The sequence below is a fragment of the Somniosus microcephalus genome, chromosome 33 (genome assembly GCF_052327205.1).
Source record: "Somniosus microcephalus isolate GS21.2 chromosome 33, FLI_Smic_1.0, whole genome shotgun sequence".
Taxonomy (NCBI): Eukaryota; Metazoa; Chordata; class Chondrichthyes; order Squaliformes; family Somniosidae; genus Somniosus; species Somniosus microcephalus.
Window position 1 is genome coordinate 9,241,868 of NC_141019.1, and position 20,868 is coordinate 9,262,735.

The window sequence follows — 20,868 nt, forward strand, 5'->3', positions numbered from 1 at the left end:
CTTTTTGCTTTTATATTCTATTCCTTTGTTTATAATAACCCATATGCTTTTTTAACCACCTTATCAACTTGTCCTGCCACCTTTAAGGATTTGTGTGCATGGACACCGAGGTCTCTCTGCTCACCTACACTTTTCAAAATTGTGCCATTTATAGTTACTGTCTTTACATATTAGACCTCCCAAAGTGCATCACTTCACACTTTACTGCATTGAACTCCATCTGCCGTGCTTCTGCCCATTTCACCATCCTATCTATGTCATCCTGAAGCCTATAGCTATCCTCATCATGATCATCTACTTTGTCAAGTTTCATATCATCTGCACACTTTATAATGCTGCTCCCTATACCCGAGGCTAGGTCATTTATAAAAAATTGCAAAGAGTAATGGACCCAAAACTGACCCTTGGGGAACACCAATACAAACCACCTCCCAGTCTGAAAAACATCCATCCACCACCACCCTCTGCTTCCTGTCACTGAACCAATTCTGTATCCAGACCACCACTTTCCCCTTAATCCCATGGGCTGCCATCTTCTTAACACGCCTCCTGTGTGGCACTTTGTCGAATGCCTTCCGAAAGTCCATATATACAACATCTACTGCACTACCTTGATCAACCTTCTCTGTTACCTCATCAAAGAATTCAATCAAGTTAGTCAGGCACGATTTGCCTTTAACAAATCCATGCTGGTTCTTCTTGACTAACCCATGCCTTTCCAAATGAAAGTTTATTTTGTTCCTGATAATGGTTTCCAATAACTTCCCCACCACCAATGTTAGGTTGACTGACCTGTAATTTCCTGGTTTATCTCTCTCCTCTTTCTTGAATAGTAGTATAACATTAGCAACCCTCCGATCCTCCGGCACTACTCCTGTATCCAATGAGGATTGAAAGATTGTGACCAATGCCTCTGCTGTTTCTACCTTTGATTCTTTCAGCAACCTAGGATGCATTCCATCCGGACCAGGTGACTTACCAACTTTCAGTAATGCTAATCTTTTTAATATGCCTTCTCTATCTATTACTATCCTGTCCATAACTTCCCTCTCCTCTTTTAGTGTAACCTTCATCATCCACTTCCTTTGTGAGGACAGATGCAAAGTACTCATTTAATACTTTAGTCATGTCCTCTGCCTCTACATGAAGATTCCCTTAATAGGCCCAACTAACCGCTTACACTTTACATGTTTATAAAATGTTTCAGGGTTCAGTTTAATGTTGCCTGCTCATCTTTTCTCCCGTATTAACTTTTTCAATTCCCTCCTGTACTTTCCATAATCTTCCTGGTTATTAACTGAATCTTGCTCCTGACATTTGTCATAAGCCTCTTTTTACTGTTTTATTTTTAACCTTTATTTCCTTTTTTGCAGCAGAAACTCCGAACCAATCAAAAAGCTTGGACATGAACCTACAGTCAGACATCCATGAACTTACTGTAATCTAACATGACCAAAAAAGCAGAGGAGTTATGTGTAGTGTATTCATGTTTTAGAATACTTATATGCATATTTTGATGGGGACTGTTGGTTAAAACAAACTGGTATTATAATAGACACAAAACCTCTTAAGAAACTCTCTTGTGTGGGTTCATTGGAAAATCTAAAATGTGGGGGTTGGGATGTAGTGGGTGCAATTTAGCCTTTCTGTGATTGGAATATCTGTGGTATCTCCCCACTTTTTTCAACCCTACTAAGAGGCTTGTTTATCTTTCAGCTTTCATTTCTAACAAAGGGTTCTACCCAAAACGTTCACCTGCCTTTTCTCTTTGCAGATGCTGTGAGGCCTGTTGTGTATTTCCAGTATTTTCAATTTTTATTGCAGATTCATTCAATAATTCTTCAATGTTCTATTCTGAACATTTAAACGTGATCATTTATCCAGCCTGCTAACTGTAATGGGAATGCTATCCCAAGCTACCTCCACAGAATGGGAAGCTGTCTCTCTATCCATCTCACTGGGTCGCTTTTCCATTGTGGTGCTACACCACGTGACAACATCCCATCCCACCCACCTTTAACACCTGGACCAATCACGTTCGGACACTCTGCACACTGCGGGCTCCAATTGGTCGGATTTCCAGTGGCGCTCCCTTATCAAGTGGTTGTTCTTTCTTTCTGAATGGCAGCTGACAAACTCTCGCTCCATCCCCTCAAAAAAAATCCACAGGATGAAATTTATTGGGGGAGGGGGCCGATGAAAAAAAATCATTCACAAATGCCTCTTACTATTCATTTTTAATCACAAAAAGAAACTAACAAAACGCTAAAACCCAACAGTTTCAGTGCAAGGTTGTCAAGTTTGACTGACGGACAAAAGTTGAAGTTAGAAACTGCTGGTGAGAGCTGGTTGGAGATGGGTCTGTTAGACTAGGGTTGAAGAGTAGACACAAGATTGGAGGGAATTAGAATCTTAGGGACCACACATAAAATGTGATTCAGACAAAGCAACAAAAATAGTCGATTCATGTCTTCTGGATTGAAACATTGAGGTCAAGGACACCCACATCTAGAATTCAAGGCAAATGATGAATTCGTGCTCATTGCAGCCCCAGTCCCCCAGTCTTTCGGTCACAGTAGGTCGTCAAAAGTTAGTGTGCAGCCGACACCGGAGATACGCATTTTGGTGCAAGTTTGCTGTCAATGATCAATGAATTAGTCCCTTCTACACAGTAGACTGTTTGCAGGGAGTGCTATGGGGGGCATGTCAGTCCGCACAGGAGCTCGCCTGAAGCCATGGGAACATCTCAAAATCGGACACAACTGCCCCTGCGCGTGCCAGAGTCCCGTCACTGGGAACACTTTTAACACATTCACTCCCGACAGGTGAACAAAGTATCAAATACATCATGATTATATTTCAAAGTAATAAACTGTGAACACAGACTGTGCTCTGTAATCCTGTTTTCACAACTTCGTCCTATGCATGTGACAGTGGAAATGTTATAAAATTACTGTGAGCAGAGTTGTCCCTTCAACTGATACGCAAGGCTTTTAAAAAACAAAAGCTGAATTGCCCAATATTAGCCAGAAAGACACTTCATTGTTGAAAGAAATGTCTTTAAATATCTCCCATACAGAAAAACAAAACGTAAAAATAATTCTGAAAGATTCTTGGAGTTAACTAAAAACCTGGCAGGACTTCTTCTAAAGTCTTGCAACTTCACATTTCAACGGAACCTACCAAGCATAAAGCAAGATAGCAAAATACTGCAGATGTTGGAAATCCGAAATAACAACAGAAAATGCTGGAAAAACTCAGCAGGTCAGGCAACATCTGTGGAGAGAAATTTGAGTTGACGTTTCGGGTTTGACCCTTCTTCAAAACAAGCATAAAGCAAGGTTCCTTTTTCACTGCAATAGATTCCTGGTCTAGTTTGAGCTTGCACTGCCGTGCTGCAGAGAGAAAGGACTGATCTGAAAGTGAAGCTCCCTGGAGCCCATGGGATTGAATCACGAAAGGAGAATCCACATGTGAAACTTTTAAATTCGGGAGCACTTGCTGAAAGAAATGTTTGATTCGAGTCGGTCTAAATTTGCGATTCTATTCTAAAGCATTAAGGTTTTTTAAGGAGGTCTTGGGTTTGTCTCCATACCTCGTCTCACCCCGGAATATATAGAATCAGAAAGACTAAGAAACGTTTTAAAGCCCGGGGCACCAGCTCCTGTACTCGCAATTCACTCTTCAAAGGTCTTGTAAAACTTCTCGAGAAGTTCAGCAAAACTCTATTTCTCCTTGCTAAGTTCAAAATGAACAATTTAAAGAAAAAGTGTGTTGTAAATGACTTTCAAAGAATGTTTTTTTAATTAAGAAAAACTTGTTTTAACCGTTTTTTTTAACAAAATGATAAAGTTCCCTCTAAAAGTTTTTTTTTAGAAGGTTAGTTTTTAAAAAAACAGTATTTTGGGGGTTGCTGGCTGGGCTGGAAGGAGGGGCCTTGGTGAATGGGGAGAGCGAGCAAAGGATTGGAGAGGGTCGGGTTACAGCTCGGCTGGGGGGCAAGGGGTGGATCAGATTCACAAACAGTGGGGATATACGCAGTCATTGAAAGGAGAGCGGATTTAAAACTGCGGTACCCGGCCCAGAGCAGAGAGCGCTGAGTTTCTGCTGGGGCCCGGTACTGGATACCTTTTTTACCCGCTCCAAGATTGACTTTATGACGGCTCGGTAATCGTGGGACTCCTCTTCTCTCTTCATCCACATAACGACCCTGCATGTCTAATATTTAGATATGTTCAGGTTTGTGGACTCCCGAACATTAGTGCTGCTTGCAGCAACGCAAGCCATTCTATTAGCTGTTGTCAAATGTCAAGAGGCAGATATCCGTAAGTGCACCTTTTTCATTCTTCCAAAAAAATGCTTGCAAAAAACTGAATTCGTGTAAAATAAAAGTATATGATTCGCTTTATAGAAGGGTCTTCAATTGGAAATTCAGCAATGAAAAGATTGGGGGAGGGGACAGAGAATGACACTGTTCTGAAATCTTTTATCGTTCTTTTTATTTATTTTTTGTTTAAAACGTTTCTGGGACTGTTTAAAAGTAACGGGGGGAAGTCATAGGTGAGAGTCATGTGTATCTCTTTGATGTATTGTGTCGGCTTGAAACCTTAAAATTTGAAGCGAGTTTGTGAAATCAAAAGGAACCTGGTTTTAAAAAATATTCTGAAACGATGAGAGGGGATTCCGGGATTCAGGAGCAGTACTTGCCCAGTGGAAAGTATAAGCAGATCCTGGGGGGATGGTGTTTGAATCAGTAATACACAGCCAGCCTGGAAAGCTTTAATCCGGTAGAATTGAAGATCAGGATTCCCCCAATCCATCGAAATTTAAGTTTTTTTAAGTCTGCAGCTTCCAACTCCTGACACTTGGGGTTAGGAAGCAGGAGAAAGCAGTGTGGTTGAACTGCAAACTTAGCAGAGTCTATCTAAAGGTAGCAACTAGAAGGATAAATTAACTTGGAAGTTTGCAAAAGTCCTCAACCAACATTGAGCGTGGAGTGTTCAAGGAGCTCAGAGGAGTTGGAAGAGTATTTCATGATGGTTTTGAGAGGAATTGCTTAAATTTAACAGCCAAGCTGCTGATGCTGAGGTCAAGAGAATAAATAACAGCTCTGCTGAGAGAGGAGGGGAAACTTGCCGAGTCTAGGAACGACTCCTGTGTCAAGTTCTGGCAGCCAAAGCCATAACACAGGCACTGGAGGCGAGCGAGAGGAAAGAGGTAAAACAAAACAGACTGTTACGGTGGGATGGCGTGAGGAGAGATAGAAACTGTGAGGGAGATTGATAGGTGGCCAGACTGGAGGGGGGAAGCGCCTCCTCCAGAGGGGCCCAGCCTAGGGATCAAACAGTCCTGCCCAGCACCCTGACAGCCTGCTATTCACGGTAACACAAGTCTATGGAATGAGAGAGAGGGACAGAGAGATCACGTGGACTATAACTTTAGCATAATCAGAGAAAGGTACCCACAGATCCCACTTGGAGTTGCATAACACAACTTTATTTCCTATATTTTAGCCACAATAAGTTATGCTTACAAATTGTAGCTAAGGCTATGAATTTTGTACCAATTTGAAATATTTAAAAAAGACTCTAATTGATACATCTGTTAACCTAATTCGGACATTTGCCACAGTATTTAGACTAATCCCACGTTTATTATGAAACTTGAAATGTGCTCGTCTAAACTCAGTGACAACAGAAAGCAACAATAAAAGGTACAGGACGATCTAACAAGAAAGGACAGGTTTCTGTGTCACTTGATACGGTCTAGGCACTCTCTCTCTCCTGTCTGTCTTCGCCCTTCATGCGAAGCCAGTCATTCTTTCTTCTATCGTTTTACAACCAGTCAGCACTCACGAGGCTCCAGACATCAATTCCTCCCCTTACCTCTGAAAGTTTGAAACACCTGGCCGGGCTGAGCCGGGTGTATTGTGTCTGATCCCTGATTGTAAGATTAGAGACTTCAGTTTGTTAGCAGAAGTGAAGCTAAATTGAAAGGGAGAGAGAAAAATTTTGTAACTTCGAGCCTTAAAATACATAATTAGTTATCAAAATTGGAATGCAGATGGATTTGGAAAGACATGAAAGGCGTGCTTCTCTTTTAAAAGCTGTTTGTTTGTATTATAGTGTGGTTAGAAAGCGCCAGTTACATATCAAACCTCTTCCGTCCCGTCCAAAAATACAAAGCAACACTTCAGAGCAGCGCAGCTAGTAAACTGGCATAGAAAGATTTCAAAGTAGTCCTGGCGTCTGAAATACAGCACCCCACCTTGAAATAGCAGAAAGTTCGAGGCTCCTAACCCCAGAGGTTCTGACAGTGACCTTGTAATTTGGTCCCTTTGCCCAAGTGTGCGCGAATACCCAATGAAAATCTCCGAAACAGTTCAATATGTTTCAAGTTGCTAGTTAGATCTCTGAAATATTATATATAAATATTATATATAAATAGCTGGCAATACATGTTAAATGAAAGTGCTATAATGTCTTCAGAGCATGGTTAACTTTGGGTTATTTATTTCTGGAAGTTAAATTGCAGTTGAGATACGCGTTGGAATGCAAGCAGGAGCTGGATGTGAGCAGTTTCTAAATGATGCTTTTGTGTCTCTGCTGTTTGCCCGGAGAGACTGTGAGTTGTGTGTGTGGATTGATTGCAATCCCCTTACTATTTATTTAACCTGGTCCCGACAGTGGGCTGTGAATCGACGGCTCTGTATGTCAATTGAGAATGAGATCTATTCATTCGATCTGAGGGTCTACCGGGCTCACACATGGGAGAGAACCTGATCCCAAACCAGCAACTGGGCACATTCCAGAGGCGAGACAGCCTCTATCATACTTGCGATTGCAATTAATACCGGATATTGACAGGTCTTCAATATTGAAATAATACGGTTTTGTAAAGAAAAGTACTAATTTTAAAACGCTTTGCATATTCATAAATACATATTTAATATTTTTATATCTCCAAAAGACCATTTCCCCAGTTTTGATCACAATGGACACAAAAACGCTGACAACTGGATTTTTTATAACGGGCAATTAGCAGTCAGGCTTTGTAATTGAAACCTCGAATAAAATGCAGTAGTTTCAGCAAAGGAATTGTAAAATTCATTATTATGGCGCGATTTTATTGAGGTTTATTTGTATATACATATTTAGCTTTTGAGTTAGAATGTGAGTGGGGTGATACAATGGAGCCATCTGGTGGAAATTGTGTGCGTGTGCTTCTATTATCTATCTATTTATACACATAATTACTAAAAAATAAAGTTATTCTACGACAGTGAAGTAGCTCATAGGCTTACAATCGGATATTCTAGCTTTTGGTAACTTCTTGAAGCTGTTTTCGTTTAGATGTTGCAAGAATTTAACGTATATGCAAATTTGGAAATTTAATAAGGGTTTTATGTATAATTAAGATCATTAGCAAATAATGTATATGGAAACTGATATTTTTGTAATCATATTTATGAATTCCTATAGTACATTCAATATTGTTCTATTGCAGTGTAACTAGCCTGGAAAGTTTTAAACGAGTTTTAACTTAAAATCCTTAAATCCAGTAGCTATGTGCAGAAACTCATGAATGTTTTGTCGTGTGTCTCAGTGTGTTATTTATGACTAACAGATTTCTTGCCCTCTCTTTCTCTTCTCTCCGCCCGCCATTCACTTACAGAGGGCCTGCAAGTGAACTGTGTGCAAGACGGGCAGAAATATAGTGACAAAGATGTGTGGAAACCCGAGCCTTGTAGAATCTGTGTCTGTGACACTGGGATTATCCTTTGCGACGAGATAATCTGCGAAGATCTTAAAGATTGCCCTAATCCTGAGATTCCCTTTGGAGAATGCTGCCCTGTCTGTCTGAACGACCGAGCTGCTCCCAGCGATCGTAATTTATTTATTTTTTTCCTATATAAATAAATTACTGTAAAGTCCCCATTCATGGACACAACCGCCAGGGTCTCCCCTGGGAAGGTTTGTCCATCAGTGGCTGCTGTGTTTTCAAACAAAAAGGTGAAATCTGTATTTTTCTTGTACTTTCTCTTTTGCTGCCGTTTTATTCATTGCTGCAGTAAGTTCAAAGATATCGAGCCTCGGCTGGATTTTGCAAGCTCGCTCTGATCATTTTATGAGAATTAGAAATCGACGTGTTTGCAATTCACTGGCGTTTTTTCCTAATGTGTTTCCCAGATTTACGAAGTACCCAGTCGTGAACTAAAAGTCAGGTCACAAAGGAGGGCACATTCCGGCCGAGTGTCACACACTGCGATTCTTGCTTTCATTTCCGAAAGCTGATTTCATCAAATTGCAAATAGTCACAAATGATAAAGCACCTGCCCTTAGCAGGAGCACTGTGTGTTCCCTCACTCTTCCTATTTCATGTGACATGTGAATTGAATGCACTCCTGAGATTAACATCAACAATCTCCTGAGATTCCCCAATTCTTTTGGGAACAGATTGGGCTGTGAATGCACCAGTACCTGTACCTCAATGCCACGATGAAAAATGTTTGCCAAGTTCCGTACAGTCAAACTCTTCCACACATTTCTCCTAATTGGCTGTCTAGACCAAAATTAGAGATGTTCTCTCCTTTTGGACGTATGTGTGCAAATCGGAAAGATTTAAGACTTTGAATGTATTGTTGTGAATTCGGCTGCTGGCGCTTTGAATTTTCCACAGGTGAGCTGCCGACTGTTGGTCTCCTGTATAAAATAAGAAGATAGAGTCAGGTACAGATCTCTGAACATGTCTTACTGCTAGTGGCAGCAAATAAAAGAGGCAAAAGAGAAGTACGGGATCTTTGCAAATCAGATTATGCCTTTTTTTAAAGAAGTGTTTGCTGCAAATGTTTAAAGATATATATTCAATTATGCTTTTTATCTAGCCAAGCCTTAATGCCAATTGAGCAATTTTGTTTTGCCAAAAAAATGCTGACTTTAAGAAGCTTTTTTTCTTTTAAAAAAAACTCTGCTGGAGGATTAATCGTCACCTGATAATTTGCTTTTTAACAGGTCATTTTGCTCGCCTTTTTAAAAAATAAGTTCTGATATGTGCTTGCTGGTTTTATTGCACTGAATCGTAGGTACTTGACAGACAATTCCCTGATGTTTGCAGAGTTAAATATTTGTATCTGGATGGGCAGGCATTGCAGCCATAGCTCAGTGCCAGTCAAATGCAGGTACATGCCAGGCTCTTTGTGCTTGGCATTGCCCCACAACAGTGTGGAAAACCAAGGCTGGGTTTTTATCAAGTACCCCAGCTAGGGTAGCCCCTGTTAGTCTGTGAATGCCATATTATGTAAGTATGGATATAGCTCTCATTAAAGATACTATAACAGTTCATTTTTTTCCTTCCCATCACACACAGGGCAGAGAGGTCCGCAGGTAAGATCTCACTATCAATGACTTGCATGTTTAGATTGACTTAAACACAAGATGTCCAAGCCTGAGTATTGTGTAGAGTTGAGGACAGCAGAAGCCTGTTAATGGCAACAGCCCAGCCCCACCACACAGAACAACTGTCCCTTTATCCAGGTCAGGCACTGTGGAATGAATATAGGGACTGAGTGCACGTGATTCTATAAAGAGAGTCCCTATTAACTACTCCACACCATGACCCTTAAAAAAGTTGAATGGATTTGCACATCTTGTCCTACCTGCAGTTCATTATTTTCTGGATTTATGCAGATTAATTTTCATTACTGGTGATCAGACCCAATGTACATTTACGAAAGGATTTGCTATTTGGTGACTAGGGTGAAGAGCAGGTTTAATGTACACAGCTGGAAAGAAAATCATTTTAATGAGGATAAGTGAAATGTTAGGTGACTGGCCAAGCATTTGCCTGAGGCACATCACAATGCAAAAGACAGACTGTAACATTATCCACAGTCAGTGCACCTGGAGCAGAAGTACAGAGCAACCCCAGGATTCACCACATTAAAATTACAATCTTTAAGTATTGTTATTTTCAAACATTGTTTCAACTAATAATAAAGTTTCAGTTCCTGCACGATACAATTCCAACAAAACGTCCTAAACTTACCTGAGATATGGCCCTGAGTACAATTCCTGACAATGGCCCAAGGATAGTCCATTACACTGGCCTGAGAACAATCAGTGACCGTGCCCTGCGTACAATTCACTGACCCTGTCCTGTCTACAGTCACTGATCCTGTCCTGTCTACATTCACTGACCCTGTCGACAATCACTGATCCTGTCCTGTCTACAGTCACTGACCCTGTCCTGTCTACAGTCAGTGACACTGCCCTGTCTACAATCATTGACACTGTCCTGTCTACAGTCACTGAACCTGTCCTGTCTACAGTCACTGACCGTGTCCTGCCGACAGTCACTGACACTGTCCTGTCTACAGTCACTGAACCTGTCCTGTCTACAGTCACTGACCCTGTCCTGCCTACAGTCACTGACACTGTCCTGTCTACAGTCACTGAAACTGCCCTGTCTACAGTCACTGAAACTGCCCTGTGTACAGTCAGTGACACTGTCCTGTCTACAGTCACATAAACTGCCCTGTCAACAGTCACTGACCCTGTCTACAGTCATTGACCGTCTCCTGTCTACAGTCACTTACCCTGTCCTCGCTACATTCACTGACTCTCTCCTGTCTACAGTCACTGACACTGTCCTGTCTATATTCACTGACTCTGTCCTGTCTACAGTCACTGACCCTGTCCTGTCTACAGTCACTGACCCTGTCCTGTCTACAGTCACTGACTCTGTCCTGTCTACAGTCACTGACCGTGTCCTGTCTACAGTCACTGACCCTGTCCTTTCTACAGTCACTGACCCTGTCCTGTCTACAGTCACTGTCCCTGTCCTGTCTACTGACACTGCCCTGTCTACAGTCACTGAAACTGCCCTGTCAACAGTCACTGAACCTGCCCTGTGTACAGTCAGTGACACTGTCCTGTCTACAGTCACTGAACCTGTCCTGTCAACAGTCAGTGACACCGCCCTGTCTACAATTCACTAGCCCTGTTCTGTCTACAATCACAGACCCTGTTCTGTCTACAGTCACTGACACTGTCCTGTCTACAATTCACTGGCCCTGCCCTGTCTACAGTCACTGACCCTGTCCTGTCTACAGTCAAGGACACGGTCCTGTCTACAGTCACTGTCCTGTCTACAGTCACTGACCCTGTCCTGTCTACAGTCACTGACCCTGTCCCGTCTACAGTCACTGACCCTGTCCTGTCTACAGTCACTGTCCCTCTCCTGTCTACAGTTACTGACACTGTCCTGTCTACAGTCACTGACCCTGTCCTGTCTACAGTCACTGTCCCTCTCCTGTCTACAGTTACTGACACTGTCCTGTCTGCAGTCACTGACCCTGTCCTGTCTACAGTCACTGTCACTGTCCTGTCTACAAATGGGAAATGGTTCAACCTCCGTCGCCTCCAGTCCAGATCCAAGATCGTCCCATCCTCTGTCGTCGAATTACAGTATGCAGACGATGCTTGCGTCTGCGCTCACTTGGAGGCCGAACTCCAAACCATCGTAAACAACTTCACCGAAGCATACGACAGCATGGGCCTTACACTAAACATCCGTAAGACAAAGGTCCTCTACCAAGCTGCCCCCGCCACACAGTGCTGCCCCCCGATTATCAAAATCCACGACAAGGCTTTGGACAACGTGGACCACTTTCCATACCTCGGGAGCCTACTGTCAACAAGGGCAGACGTCGACGACGAAGTCCAACACCGCCTTCAGTGGGACAGTGCAGCCTTCGGTCGCCTGAGGAAGAGAGTGTTTGAAGACCAGCACCTCAAACCCGGCACTAAGCTCATGGTCTACAGGGCAGCAGTGATACCTGCCCTGCTGTATGCCTCAGAGACATGGACCATGTACAGCAGGCACCTCAAAGCAGTGGAGAGGTACCACCAACGCTGCGTCCACAAGATCCTGCAAATCCATTGGCAGGATAGGCGCACCAACGTCAGTGTTCTTGCTCAGGCCAACATCCCCAGCATTGAAGCGCTGACCACGCTCAATCAGCTCCGATGGACGGGTCACATTGTCCACATGCCCAACACGAGACTCCCAAAACCAGAGCTGTACTCGGAGCTCCGGCACAGCAAGAGAGCCCCAGGTGGGCAGAGGAAACGCTTCAAGGACACCCTCAAAGCCTCCTTGAAAAAGTGCAACATCCCCACCGACACCTGGGAATCCCTGGCCCAAGACCACACAAAATGGAGGAGAAGCATCCGGGAAGGCGCCGAACACCTCGAGTCTCTTCACCGGGAGCAAGCGGAAGCCTAGCGCAAGGAGCGCACGTCAACCCAAGCACCCCACCCACCCGCCCTTTCAACCACCGTCTGCCCCACTTGTGACAGAGACTGTAGGTCCCGCATTGGACTAATCAGTCACCTGTGAGCTCATTTTTAATGTGGAAGCAAGTCATCCTCAGTTCCGAGGGAATGCCGAACAAGAAGACGACTACCTGTCTACAGTCACTGACCCTGTCCTGTCCACAGTCACTGACACTGGCCTGTCTGCAGTCACTGTCCCTGCCCTGTCTACAGTCAGTGACACTGCCCTGTCTACAGTCACTGATACTGCCCTGTCTACAGTCAGTGACACCGCCCTGTCTACAGTCACTGACCCTGTCTACAGTCACTGACCCTGTCCTGTCTACAGTCACTGACACTGTCCTGTCTACAGTCACTGACCCTGTCTACAGTCACTGACCCTGTCCTGTCTACAGTCACTGACCCTGTCCTGTCTACAGTCTCTGACCCTGTCCTGTCTACAGGCAGTGACACTGCCCAGTCTACTGACACTGTCCTGTCTACAATTCACTGGCCTTCCCCTGTCTGCAGTCACTGACCCTGTCCTGTCTACACTCACTGACACTGTCCTGTCTACAGACACTGACCCTGTCCTGTCTACAGTCACTGACCCTGTCTACAGTCACTGACCCTGTCCTATCTACACTCACTGACACAGTCCTGTCTACAGTCACTGACCCTGTCCTGTCTACATTCACGGACATGGCCCTGTCTACAGTCATTGACACTGTCCTCTCTACAGTCACTGACCCTGTCCTGTCTACAGTCACTGACACTGTCCTGTCTATATTCACTGACCCTGTCCTGTCTACAGTCACTGACCCTGTCCTGTCTCCAGTCATTGAACCTGCCCTCTCTACAGTCACTGACCCTGTCCTGTCTACAGTCATTGACACTGTCCTGTCTACAGTCACTGAAACTGTCCTGTCTACAGTCACTGACCCTGTCTTGTCTACAGTCACTGACCCTGTGCTGTCTAGTCACTGACCCTGTCCTGTCTACATTAACTGACCCTGTCTACAATCACTGATCCTGTCCTGTCTACAGTCACTGACCCTGTCCTGTCTACAGTCAGTGACATTGCCCTGTCTACAATCATTGACACTGTCCTGTCTACAGTCACTGAACCTGTCCTGTCTACAGTCACTGACCCTGTCCTGCCTACAGTCACTGACACTGTCCTGTCTACAGTCACTGAAACTGCCTTGTCTACAGTCACTGACACTGTCCTGTCTACATTCACTTAACCTGCCCTGTCTACATTCACTGACCCTGTCCTGTCTACAGTCACTGAACCTGCCCTGTCTACAGTCACTGAACCTGCGCTGTCAACAGTCACTGAGCCTGTCTACAGTCATTGACCCTCTCCTGTCTACAGTCACTGATCCTGTCCTGTCTACAGTCACTGATCCTGTCCTGTTTACAGTCACTGAAACTGCCCTGTCAACAGTCACTGAACCTGCCCTGTGTACAGTCAGTGACACTGTCCTGTCTACAGTCACAGAAACTGCCCTGTCAACAGTCACTGACCCTGCCTACAGTCATTGACCCTCTCCTGTCTACAGTCACTTACCCTGTCCTTGCTACATTCACTGACTCTCTCCTGTCTACAGTCACTGACACTGTCCTGTCTATATACACTGACTCTGTCCTGTCTACAGTCACTGACCCTGTCCTGTCTACAGTCACTGTCCCTGTCCTGTCTACAGTCACTGACACTGCCCTGTCTACAGTCACTGAAACTGCCCTGTCAACAGTCACTGAACCTGCCCTGTGTACAGTCAGTGACACTGTCCTGTCTACAGTCACTGAACCTGCCCTGTCAACAGTCAGTGACACCGCCGTGTCTACAATTCATGAGCCCTGTTCTGTCAACAATCACAGACCCTGTTCTGTCTACAGTCACTGACCCTGTCCTGTCTACAGTCACTGACACTGTCCTGTCTACAGTCACTGTCCCTCTCCTGTCTACAGTTACTGACACTGTCCTGTCTACAGTCACTGACCCTGTCTACAGTCACTGACCCTGCCCTGTCTACAATCACTGACCCTGTCCTGTCTGCAGTCACTGACCCTGTCCTGTCTACACTCACTGTCACTGTCCTGTCTACAAACGGGAAACGGTTCAACCTCCATCACCTCCAGTCCAGATCCAAGATCGTCCCATCCTCTGTCGTCGAATTACAGTATGCAGACGATGCTTGCGTCTGCGCTCACTCGGAGGCCGAACTCCAAACCATCGTAAACAACTTCACCGAAGCATACGACAGCATGGGCCTTACACTAAACATCCGTAAGACAAAGTTCCTGTACCAAGCTGACCCCGCCACACAGTGCTGCCCCCCGATTATCAAAATCCACGACAAGGCCTTGGACAACGTGAACCACTTTCCATACCTCGGGAGCCTACTGTCAACAAGGGCAGACGTCGACGACGAAGTCCAACACCGCCTTCAGTGGGACAGTGCAGCCTTCGGTCGCCTGAGGAAGAGAGTGTTTGAAGACCAGCACCTCAAACCCGGCACTAAGCTCATGGTCTACAGGGCAGCAGTGATACCTGCCCTGCTGTATGCCTCAGAGACATGGACTATGTACAGCAGGTACCTCAAAGCAGTGGAGAGGTACCACCAACGCTTCATCCGCAAGATCCTGCAAATCCATTGGCAGGATAGGCGCACCAACGTCAGTGTTCTTGCTCAGGCCAACATCCCCAGCATCGAAGCGCTGACCACGCTCAATCAGCTCCGATGGACGGGTCACATTGTCCACATGCCCGACACGAGACTCCCAAAACCAGAGCTGTATTCGGAGCTCCGGCACAGCAAGAGAGCCCCAGGTGGGCAGAGGAAACGCTTCAAGGACACCCTCAAAGCCTCCTTGAAAAAGTGCAACATCCCCACCGACACCTGGGAATCCCTGGCCCAAGACCACACAAAATGGAGGAGAAGCATCCAGGAAGGCGCCGAACACCTCGAGTCTATTCGCCGGGAGCAAGCGGAAGCCTAGCGCAAGGAGCGCACGTCAACCCAAGCACCCCACCCACCCGCCCTTTCAACCACCGTCTGCCCCACCTGTGACAGAGACTGTAGGTCCCGCATTGGACTAATCAGTCACCTGTGAGCTCATTTTTAATGTGGAAGCAAGTCATCCTCAGTTCCGAGGGAATGCCGAAGAAGAAGAAGACTACCTATCTACAGTCACTGACCCTGCCCTGTCTACAGTCACTGACCCTGTCCTGTCTACAGTCACTGACACTGTCCTGTCTGGAGTCACTGACCCTGTCCTGTCTACAGTCACTGTCCCTGCGCTGTCTTCAGTCAGTGACACTGCCCTGTCTACAGTCACTGACCCTGTCTACAGTCACTGACCCTGTCCTGTCTACAGTCACTGACACTGTCCTGTCTACAGTCACTGTCCCTGTCTACAGTCACTGACCCTGTCCTGTCTACAGTCACTGACCCTGTCCTGTCTACAGTCACTGACCCTGTCCTGTCTACAGGCAGTGACACTGCCCAGTCTACTGACACTGTCCTGTCTACAATTCACTGGCCTTGCCCTGTCTGCTGTCACTGACCCTGTCCTGTCTACACTCACTGACACTGTCCTGTCTACAGACACTGACCCTGTCCTGTCTGCAGTCACTGACCCTGTCTACAGTCACTGACCCTGTCCTGTCTACACTCACTGACACAGTCCTGTCTACAGTCACTGACCCTGTCCTGTCTACATTCACGGACATGACCCTGTCCTCTCTACAGTCACTGTCCCTGTCCTGTCTACAGTCACTGACACTGTCCTGTCTATATTCACTGACCCTGTCCTGTCTACAGTCACTGACCCTGTCCTTTCTACAGTCATTGTCCCTGTCCTGTCTACAATCACTGTCCCTGTCCTGTCTACAGTCACTGAACCTGTCCTGTCTACAGACACTGACCCTGTCCTGTCTACAGTCACTGACCCTGTCCTGTCTACAATCACTGTCCCTGTCCTGTCTACAGTCACTGAACCTGTCCTGTCTACAGTCACTGACCCTGTCCTGTCAACAGTCACTGACCCTGTCTAAAGTCACTGACCCTGTCCTGTCTACACTCACTGACACTGCCCTGTCTACAGTCATTGACCCTGTCCTGTCTACAGTCACTGACCCTGTCCTGTCTACAGTCACTGACTGTAGACAGGACAGGGTCAATGACTGTAGACAGGATAGGGACAGTGAGTGTAGACAGGATAGGGACATTGACCCTGTCCTGTCTACATTCATTGACCCTGTCCTGTCTACAGTTACTGACACTGTCCTGTCTACAGTCACTTTCACTGTCCTGTCTACAGTCACTGACACAGTCCTGTCTACATTCACTGACACTGCCCTGTCCACAGTCATTGACCCTGTCCTGTCTACAGTCACTGAAACTGTCCTGCCTACAGTCACTGAACCTGCCCTGTCAACAGTCACTGAGCCTGTCTACAGTCATTGACCCTCTCCTGTCTACAGTCACTGATCCTGTCCTGTCTACAGTCACTGATCCTGTCCTGTCTACAGTCACTGAAACTGCCCTGTCAACAGTCACTGAACCTGCCCTGTGTACAGTCAGTGACACTGTCCTGTCTACAGTCACAGAAACTGCCCTGTCAACAGTCACTGACCCTGTCTACAGTCATTGACGCTCTCCTGTCTACATTCACTGACCCTGTCGTCGCTACATTCACTGACTCTCTCCTGTCTACAGTCACTGACACTGTCCTGTCTATATTCGCTGACCCTGTCCTGTCTATAGTCACTGACCCTGTCCTGTCTACAGTCACTGTCCCTGCCCTGTCTACAGTCACTGACCCTGTCCTGTCTACAGTCACTGACACTGTCCTGTCTACAATTCACTGTCCCTGCCCTGTCTACAGTCACTGACACTGTCCTGTCTACAGTCACTGACCCTGTCCTGTCTACAGTCACTGTCCCTGTCCTGTCTACAGTCACTGACACTGCACTGTCTAGAGTCACTGAAACTGCCCTGTCAACAGTCACTGAACCTGCCCTGTGTACAGTCAGTGACACTGTCCTGTCTACAGTCACTGAACCTGCCCTGTCAAGTCAGTGACACTGCCCTGTCTACAATTCACTAGCCCTGTTCTGTCTACAATCACACACCCTGTTCTGTCTACAGTCACTGACCCTGTCCTGTCTACAGTCACTGACACTGTCCTGTCTACAGTCACTGACCCTGTCTTGTCTGCAGTCACTGACCCTGTCCTGTCTAGTCACTGACCCTGTCCTGTCTAGTCACTGACCCTGTCCTGTCTACATTCACTGACCCTGTCTACAATCACTGATCCTGTCCTGTCTACAGTCACTGACCCTGTCCTGTCTACAGTCAGTGACACTGCCCTGTCTACAATCATTGACACTGTCCTGTCTACAGTCACTGAACCTGTGCTGTCTACAGTCACTGACCCTGTCCTGCCTACATTCACTGAACCTGCCCTGTCTACATTCACTGACCCTGTCCTGTCTACAGTCACTGAACCTGCCCTGTCTACAGTCACTGAACCTGTCCTGTCAACAGTCAGTGACACCACCGTGTCTACAATTCACTAGCTCTGTTCTGTCAACAATCACAGACCCTGTTCTGTCTACAGTCACTAACCCTGTCCTGTGTACAGTCACTGACACTGTCCTGTCTACAGTCACTGTCCCTCTCCTGTCCACAGTTACTGACACTGTCCTGTCTACAGTCACTGACCCTGTCCTGTCTACAGTCACTGTCCCTGTCCTGTCTACACTCACTGACCCTGTCTGCAGTCACTGACCCTGTCTACAGTCACTGACCCTGCCCTGTCTACAATCACTGACCCTGTCCTGTCTACAGTCCCTGACCCTGTCCTGTCTACAGTCACTGTCACTGTCCTGTCTACAAACGGGAAACGGTTCAACCTCCATCACCTCCAGTCCAGATCCAAGGTCGTCCCATCCTCTGTCGTCGAATTACAGTATGCAGACGATGCTTGCGTCTGCGCTCACTCGGAGGCCGAAATCCAAACCATCGTAAACAACTTCACCGAAGCATACGACAGCATGGGCCTTACACTAAACATCCGTAAGACAAAGTTCCTGTACCAAGCTGCCCCCGCCACACAGTGCTGCCCCCCGATTATCAAAATCCATGACAGGGCCTTGGACAACGTGGACCACTTTCCATACCTCGGGAGCCTACTGTGAACAAGGGCAGACGTTGACGACGAAGTCCAACACCGCCTTCAGTGGGACAGTGCAGCCTTTGGTCGCCTGAGGAAGAGAGTGTTTGAAGACCAGCACCTCAAACCCGGCACTAAGCTCATGGTCGACAGGGCAGCAGTGATACCTGCCCTGCTGTATGCCTCAGAGACATGGACCATGTACAGCAGGCACCTCAAAGCAGTGGAGAGGTACCACCAACGCTGCATCCGCAAGCTCCTGCAAATCCATTGGCAGGATAGGTGCACCAACGTCAGTGTTCTTGCTCAGGCCAACATCCCCAGCATCGAAGCACTGACCACGCTCAATCAGCTCCGATGGAGGGGTCACATTGTCCACATGCCCGACACGAGACTCCCAAAACCAGAGCTGTACTCGGAGCTCCGGCACAGCAAGAGAGCCCCAGGTGGGCAGAGGAAACGCTTCAAGGACACCCTCAAAGCCTCCTTGAAAAAGTGCAACATCCCCACCGACACCTGGGAATCCCTGGCCCAAGACCACACAAAATGGAGGAGAAGCATCCGGGAAGGCGCCGAACACCTCGAGTCTATTCGCCGGGAGCAAGCGGAAGCCTAGCGCAAGGAGCGCACGTCAACCCAAGCACCCCACCCACCCGCCCTTTCAACCACCGTCTGCCCCACTTGTGACAGAGACTGTAGGTCCCGCATTGGACTAATCAGTCACCTGTGAGCTCATTTTTAATGTGGAAGCAAGTCATCCTCAGTTCCGAGGGAATGCCGAAGAAGAAGAACACTACCTGTCTACAGTCACTGACCCTGCCCTGTCTACAGTCACTGACCCCGCCCTGTCTACAGTCACTGACCCTGTCCTGTCTACAGTCACTGACACTGTCCTGTCTGCAGTCACTGACACTGTCCTGTTGACAGTCACTGACCCTGTCCTGTCTACAGTCAAGGACACGGTCCTCTCTACAGTCACTGTCCTGTCTACAGTCACTGACCCTACCCTGTCTACAGTCACTGACCCTGTCCTGTCTACAGTCACTGACACTGTCCTGCCTACATTGACTGACCCTGCCCTGTCTGCAATTACTGACCCTGTACTGTCTACAGTCGCTGACACTGTCTACAGTCACTATCCCAGTCCTGTCTACACTCACTGACCCTGTCCTGTCTACAGTCACAGACCCTGTCCTGTCTACAGTCTCTGACACTGTCCTCTCTACAGTCACTGATCCTGTCTTGTCTACAGTCACTGTCCCTGTCTACAGTCACTGACCCTGTCCTGTCTACAGTCACTGACGCTGTCCTGTCTACAGTCGCTGACCCTGTCCTGTCTACAGTCACTGACACTGTCCTGTCTACAGTCACTGACCCTTTCCTGTCTACAGTCACTGACGCTGTCCTGTCTACAATCACGGTGCCTGTCATGTCTACAGTCACTGACCCTGTCCTGTCTACAATCACGGACCCTGCCCTGTCTAATGTAACTGACCCTGTCCTGTCTACAGTCACTGACACTGCCCTGTCTACAGTCACTGAACCTGTCCAGTCTACAGTCACTGACCCTGTCCTGGCTACAGTCACTGACCCTCTCCTGTCTCCAGTCACTGACACTGTCCTGTCTACAGTCACTGACCCTATCCTGTCTACAGTCACTGTCACTGACCCTGTCTACAGTCACTGACCCTCTCCTGTCTACAGTCACTGACCCTGTCCTGTCTACAGTCACTGACCCTGTCCTGTCTACACTCACTGACCCTATCCTGTCTACAGTCATTGACACTGTCCTGTCTAGTCATTGACCCTGTCCTGTCCACAGTCACTGACCCTGTCCTGTCTACACTCACTGACCCTGTCTGCAGTCACTGACCTTGTCCTGTCTACAATCACGGTACCTGTCATGTCTACATTCACTGACCCTGTCCTGTCTACAATCACGGACCCTGCCCTGTCTAATGTCACTGACCCTGTCCTGTCTACAGTCACTGACACTGTCCTGTCTACAGTCACTGTCCCTATCCTGTCTACAGTCACTGTCCTGTCTACAGTCACTGACCCTATCCTGTCTACAGTCATTGTCACTGACCCTGTCTACAGTCACTGACACTCTCCTGACGACAGTCACTGACCCTGTCCTGTCTACAATTCACTGACACAGTCCTGTCGACAGTCACTGAACCTGTCCTGTCTACATTCACTGACACTGCCCTGCCTACAGTCATTGTCCCTGTCCTGTCTACAGTCACTGACCCTGTCCTGTTTACAGCCACTGACCCTCTCCTGTCTACACTCACTGACCCTATCCTGTCTACAGTCATTGACACTGTCCTGTCTAGTCATTGACCCTGTGCTGTCTACAGTCACT

The 20,868-nt window shown here is 46.9% G+C and overlaps 1 protein-coding gene across 1 annotated transcript in view; it reads left to right on the top strand.

Moving 5' to 3' along the window:
* The first annotated feature begins 4,032 nt into the window (after window positions 1-4,032).
* The window catches only part of col2a1a (collagen, type II, alpha 1a), a 150,309-nt gene continuing 133,473 nt past the window's right edge, over window positions 4,033-20,868 (top strand). Inside the window, exons 1-3 of the mRNA XM_085972645.1 lie at window positions 4,033-4,325; window positions 7,675-7,887; window positions 9,367-9,383. Of these exons, the coding sequence (XP_085828771.1) occupies window positions 4,232-4,325; window positions 7,675-7,887; window positions 9,367-9,383 (324 nt within the window). The 5' untranslated portion in view covers window positions 4,033-4,231. The remainder of the gene's footprint in view (window positions 4,326-7,674; window positions 7,888-9,366; window positions 9,384-20,868) is intronic.